The sequence below is a fragment of the Pseudophryne corroboree genome, chromosome 3 (genome assembly GCF_028390025.1).
Source record: "Pseudophryne corroboree isolate aPseCor3 chromosome 3, aPseCor3.hap2, whole genome shotgun sequence".
Taxonomy (NCBI): domain Eukaryota; kingdom Metazoa; phylum Chordata; class Amphibia; order Anura; family Myobatrachidae; genus Pseudophryne; species Pseudophryne corroboree.
In genome coordinates, this window is record NC_086446.1 from 681627524 (window position 1) to 681634295 (window position 6772).

The 6772-nt window shown below is 43.3% G+C and overlaps 1 protein-coding gene across 4 annotated transcripts in view; it reads left to right on the forward strand.

The window, feature by feature from the left end:
- The window catches only part of LOC135056585 (arsenite methyltransferase-like), a 354731-nt gene extending 348722 nt beyond the window's left edge, over positions 1–6009 (forward strand). The window contains exon 13 of one of the 4 annotated variants that reach the window (XM_063961942.1): positions 5589–6009. In XM_063961942.1, the coding sequence (XP_063818012.1) occupies positions 5589–5687 (99 nt within the window). In that variant the 3' untranslated portion in view covers positions 5688–6009. The remainder of the gene's footprint in view (positions 1–5588) is intronic. The other 3 variants (XM_063961941.1, XM_063961940.1, XM_063961943.1) reach the window with 3 other exon arrangements.
- Positions 6010–6772: the final 763 nt, after the last annotated feature.

The following is a 6772-nucleotide window of genomic DNA, read 5'->3' on the forward strand; positions in this document are numbered from 1 at the left end:
ATCTGTTAGACAAATGGTCCGGATCGCATCTTCAGATGCATCGGTTGATCACCCTGTCCCCAAGGGCCAGGGTGTCTCTGCTGTGGTGGCTGCAGAGTGCTCATCTTCTCAAGGGCCGCAGATTCGGCATACAGGACTGGGCCCTGGTGACCACGGATGCAAGCCTCCGAGGATGGGGGGCAGTCACTCAGGGAAGGAACTTCCAAGGACAGTGGTCAAGTCAGGAGACTTCACTACACATAAATATACTGGAACTAAGGGCCATTTACAACGCCCTGAGTCAAGCAGAGCCCCTGCTTCAAAACCAACCAGTGCTGATTCAATCAGACAACATCACGGCGGTCGCCCATGTAAACCGCCAGGGCGGCACAAGAAGCAGGATGGCGATGGCAGAAGCCACAAGGATTCTTCGATGGGCGGAGAATCACGTGCTAGCACTGTCAGCAGTGTTCATTCCGGGAGTGGACAACTGGGAAGCAGATTTCCTCAGCAGGCACGACCTCCACCCGGGAGAGTGGGGACTTCATCCAGAAGTCTTCACGCAGATTGTAAACCGTTGGGAACGGCCACAGGTGGACATGATGGCGTCCCGCCTCAACAAAAAGCTAAAAAAATATTGCGCCAGGTCAAGGGACCCTCAGGCGATAGCTGTGGACGCACTAGTGACACCGTGGGTGTACCAGTCGGTTTATGTGTTCCCTCCTCTTCCTCTCATACCCAAGGTACTGAGGATAGTAAGAAAGAGAGGAGTAAGAACTATACTCATCGTTCCGGATTGGCCAAGAACTTGGTACCCAGAACTACAAGAAATGATCTCAGAGGACCCATGGCCTCTGCCTCTCAGACAGGACCTGTTACAGTAGGGGCCCTGTCTGTTCCAAGACTTACCGCGGCTGCGTTTGACGGCATGGCGGTTGAACGCCGGATCCTAACGGAAAAGGGCATTCCAGATGAAGTGATTCCTACGCTGATAAAAGCTAGGAAGGATGTGGCAGCAAATCATTATCACCGCATATGGCGGAAATATGTTGCTTGGTGTGAGGCTAGGAAGGCCCCAACAGAGGAATTCCAGCTGGGGCGATTTCTGCACTTCCTGCAGTCAGGAGTGACTATGGGCCTAAAATTGGGGTCCATAAAGGTCCAGATTTCGGCCCTATCTATTTTCTTTCAAAAAGAACTGGCTTCACTGCCTGAAGTTCAGACGTTTGTAAAGGGAGTGCTGCATATTCAGCCTCCGTTTGTGCCTCCAGTGGCACCTTGGGATCTTAACGTTGTGTTGGATTTCCTGAAATCCCACTGGTTTGAGCCACTTAAGACCGTGGAGCTAAAATATCTCACGTGGAAAGTGGTCATGCTATTGGCCTTAGCTTCGGCTAGGCGTGTGTCAGAATTGGCGGCTTTGTCATGTAAAAGCCCTTATCTGATCTTCCATATGGACAGGGCAGAATTGAGGACTCGTCCCCAATTTCTCCCTAAGGTGGTATCAGTGTTTCATTTGAACCAACCTATTGTGGTGCCTGCGGCTACTCGGGACTTGGAGGACTCCAGGTTACTGGATGTAGTCAGGGCTTTGAAAATCTATGTAGCCAGGACGGCTGGAGCCAGGAAAACTGACTCGCTGTTTATCCTGCATGCACCCAACAAGCTGGGTGCTCCTGCTTCAAAGCAAACTATTGCTCGCTGGATCTGTAACACGATTCAGCAAGCTCATTCTGCGGCAGGGTTACCGCATCCTAAATCGGTAAAAGCCCATTCCACAAGGAAGGTGGGCTCTTCTTGGGCGGCTGCCCGAGGGGTCTCGGCTTTACAGCTTTGCCGAGCTGCTACTTGGTCGGGTTCAAACACATTTGCTAAGTTCTACAAGTTTGACACCCTGGCTGAGGAGGACCTTGCCTTTGCTCATTCGGTGCTGCAGAGTCATTCGCACTCTCCCGCCCGTTTGGGAGCTTTGGTATAATCCCCATGGTCCTTACGGAGTTCCCAGCATCCACTAGGACGTCAGAGAAAATAAGAATTTACTCACCGGTAATTCTATTTCTCGTAGTCCGTAGTGGATGCTGGGCGCCCGTCCCAAGTGCGGACTCTCTGCAATACATGTATATAGTTATTGCTTAACTAAAGGGTTATTGTTATGAGCCATCTGTTACTGAGGCTCAGTTGTTGTTCATACTGTTAACTGGGTATGGTTATCACAAGTTGTACAGTGTGATCGGTGTGGCTGGTATGAGTCTTACCCTGGATTCCAAATCCTTTCCTTGTTGTGTCAGCTCTTCCGGGCACAGTTTCCTTAACTGAGGTCTGGAGGAGGGGCATAGAGGGAGGAGCCAGTGCACACCAGATAGTACCTAATCTTTCTTTTAGAGTGCCCAGTCTCCTGCGGAGCCCGTCTATTCCCCATGGTCCTTACGGAGTTCCCAGCATCCACTACGTACTATGAGAAATAGAATTACCGGTGAGTAAATTCTTATTATTTCCAAAACAGAGCTACTTATATTTCCACTGGCCAATAGTAGTTACCAACCTGATATCTCTATCACTGTTGAGAACTCAACAATCAATCCTACCCCACAAGCTCGCTGCCTAGGTGTCATACTTGACTCAAAACTGTCCTTTGCTCCCCGCATTCAATCTGTCTCAAGATCTTGTTACATGCATCTAAAAAACATATCCCAAATACGACCATACCTTACACAAGACACTGTAAAAACCCTAATCCATGCTCTCATTATCTCCCGCATTTATTATTGCAATAGTCTTCTTACTGGTCTTACCAAAAAGAGACTCGCACCACTACAATTCATTCTGAATGCAGCTGCGAGGCTAATCTTCCTTGCTAGACATTCATCGTCTGCGGATCCGCTCTGTCAGTCCCTCCAACCTGTATTCTACCGTATTCAATATAAAATACTTTTACTCACACATAAGGCCATTAACCATACTACACCAATGTACATCACTTCGCTCATCTCAAAATATCTCCCAACCCGACCTCTCCGACCTTCACAAGATCTGCGTCTCTCATTCACACTCATTACTTGCTCCCATGCACGATTGCACGACTTTCTTCGGGCTGCACCCACTCTGAGGAATGCCCTACCACTCACAATAAGACTCTCCCCTAGTCTCCAAACCTTCAAACGTTCCCTGAAAACTCACCTCTTCAGGCTAGCTTATCAGAACTGCTCACTCAACCTTCATAAGCTTTTCTATCCGATTATATCCCCACTGTACAGTCCGCACATATCCTCCACATATTTTCTCTTTCTTCACTTTCCCTTCTTTCTGACCAGGGTTCATCATTGCTGTGATGTGATATCATGCAACCCACCTAGAACCTTTGCAATCTGGTGGACAAATATGCAATAGATAGCACCTATCCTTGTGTATACCTGCCTATTTCCCTATAGATTGTAAGCTTGCAAGCAGTGCCTTCCTACCTCTATGACTGTTTGTTTATTACCTAGTTTTGTTGTATCATTGTGTCCAATTATAAAGCGCAACAGAATTTGCTGCACTATATAAGAAACTGATAATAAATAAAAAAAAAAATAATCCAATCAGCCTTTCTTCCATTCTCCTTTGCCACAAATGCTCCTTAAAAACTCACCTGTACCAGGGGCGGATTTAGGGGTCAGGGTGCCCCTAGGCACAACAGTAACGGCCACACCCCGCCTGCCTAATATTATTATGTTTATTGATTGTGTATAAGCCCTTATTATGATAGCCAATTTAATGGAATAATAAAAAACAAAAATAAACACCATTATTTTTAATTATCTATACATATTTACCAAGTTGGAGATCTTACAAGGGCAGCATGTGCATGTCCTACCCATTTACACTCTATTCATGATGGTGTATGGTACAGTACAGTGGAATATTTTACAGTTACTAGTTCTTTTGGGCTGACAGTAAGAACACAAACATCCAAGTGCCGCCCCTAGGCACGTGCCTCAGGTGCCTAATGTGAAATCCGACACTGAACTTGTTACTAACTAAATAGTTTAAATAACGATATATCTGGGTGGAAGTCTGCAGCTAACTCAAATGGATTTGTGCATATATATATATATATATATATATATATATAGTCAATGAACAGAGGATACGGCACTCCAAGACTTTACAACATACCCTCAGGCAGCAAAAGACCAAAGCTGACAGCGCAGCATAACGAAGTCAACGTTTCATTTAATAGAATAAATTTCGTCAGGACAGAACGATTCTGTCCTGACGAAATTTATTCTATTAAATGAAACGTTGACTTCGTTATGCTGCGCTGTCAGCTTTGGTCTTTTGCTGCCTGAGGGTATGTTGTAAAGTCTTGGAGTGCCGTATCCTCTGTTCATTGACTGCATTATCATTTACCGGCACCTGGGCACTACACACCTCTGTGGATCATAGGAGTGCCAGTCCTTGTTTGTTTCTTATATATATATATATATATATATATATATATATATATATAGAGGTACAGCACATGTTTAAAGATGGTTAAAGCTAGTTTTAGCTTCAAATATATAATTGTAACTTATCGCTCATGAATCTTTATGTAATATTGTGTATACCACAAAATTAGCTGTTTGCTGTCAGAACATGCCATTACATTCAGTTATGAATGATAAGAGGGAATAATAGGCAGATGTGCAACTTTCTTTCCAAGCTCTGGGTTTATCAGGGACTACAGTGGAGACAGAACCTTGTGTACTGACAGCACAAGGAAAGAATGTTCCTTGTAAAAATGCAGAATCCTTTTTCTTCCAATCTGACCTTGTAGTGTGCGCTGGGTGATGGAGGGCAAAATTCCAAAGGACAAACCGTGTTATGTTTTCCTAATAATATCCTTTCATTTAGAGTCCAGAATGTGCTTGGACAGTTTGCTGCTTTTGGTGGCAAGTGGGATGGAATCCACAAAAAAAAACAAAGTTTTGGAAGAATAATACTGTCATTTTGTCTTTTCTTTTTTAAATCCAGTTTATTTAAAATGTTTTCAGGTATACTGAGAAACAAAAAACAGTATCAATTCCCTTAAGCTCACCCACCAAGTAGCAAGCAAGTACAGTACAAAATATAAAAATGTTGCCTTCACTACTTAAGCACGTGTGAAAGAGCTATTAAGTAATACAGAGAATAAAAGAAGTAAGTCGCAGTGAATAGACCAGAAATGAAGTACTGTATTTACAATACCAAAAAAATGCTTCAATACTGTCACTTTAATAATCATTAGATTTATCAGCAATGTCGCAGCAACTAATTTAGGGTCTGATTCAGCATCAGCCGCTATTGTGCTGAAATCGCTTTTAGGCGATTGTTATCACATGTGCATATGTGTGTACGCCAGTGCGCGTATGTGCAAGGTCTTAAACTAGTCTAAGTTCTGTCAGTGGCTGGTGACGAGGTGTCGATGCACCGTTTGGGGGCACGGTCCGGACAACACAGGCGTGTCCAAACAGTTTGTGGGGCGGGACGCGGTGACTGCGTGACGTCACACTCAGGATGCTTAAGCGATCAGTAAAAACAGTAAAAAATAAAATCCTTTTGTACTAAGGTTTGTATTCTTCCAGTTGATGTATTTTTTTTTCTTTTAGGAAATCATCAAAGATCCATTTCAATTGGTGGAAAACCAGAACAAAAACCCTCTACCTCCCAGTTCCGGCACCTGCTGTGGGCCGAAAGGATGTTGCTAGGAATGTTTCGTTAAATGGAAGAATGGGACAGATCTATTACTGTAGTCGGCATTGTGAAGACACAAATATGTTTTCATAACAGCGAATTACATTACATAACAATATACCTCAACCTGAAATATTAGGGACTAATGTTAATTACAAATAAACCCACAGATATTTCATAGTCTATAAACAAAATGTAAGTGATTCCTGATTTATTTTTATTTTTTTTGAGTCAATATTTGCCTTGATTTGAAAATTATAAAATAATGAAAACCAACATAAAGAATATAAAGGGCCCATGCATTTCTTTAGATAAGCTCTAACTGTATGTGATTGTTTTTAATATCATTCTTTAATTTAATAAATGTTTTAGTTAGACCAAGCAGTGTTAACTGGTAATATTTCTGTGTACTATCCGATATTTTACATGACTCACTTTTTTATAGTTTTATAAGTCGTAGCTCATTTAAGTTCTAGCTATAGGGGTATATTCAATTCCTGTCAGATCCTTTCCAACAGAAAGAATCCGACAGGTCAGTATTCAATGCCGCAGCCAAACCCGACAGGTTTGCTCCGTTCCCGACAATGCCAATCCGACTTTTTTAAAAGTCGGATTGACATTGTCGGAAATGGGGCTAAAACCTGTCAGGTTTGGCCGCGCTTCCGACAGAACACATGGATTCCGACAATCCACGTGTTTTACGACAAGTGTGGAATTCCCGACTTGTTGGTAAAAAACAACCGGCTTTAAATAGGTCGGAACCCCTTACAACCTAAACCTGTCGGAAACTGCCGTCTTTCTGACAAAACGGCAGTTTCTGACAAGAATTGAATACCCCCATAGTGTGCAATCAGAGCAGTCTGCTACTACCTAAGGACGTAAAACTCTTTTATTATTATTATTACATTTTATTTATAGGGCGCCACAAGTGTTTCGCAGCGCCGTACAAAGGACAGTACAGGGAGACAAAACTTAGCATAACAGTAAATAAATAACAAAAATGGAGTGCAGGTAACAAAGAGCACCACAATTCTCAAAACATAGGCCCTCATTCCGAGTTGATCGGTCGCAAGGCGAATTTAGCAGAGTTACACACGCT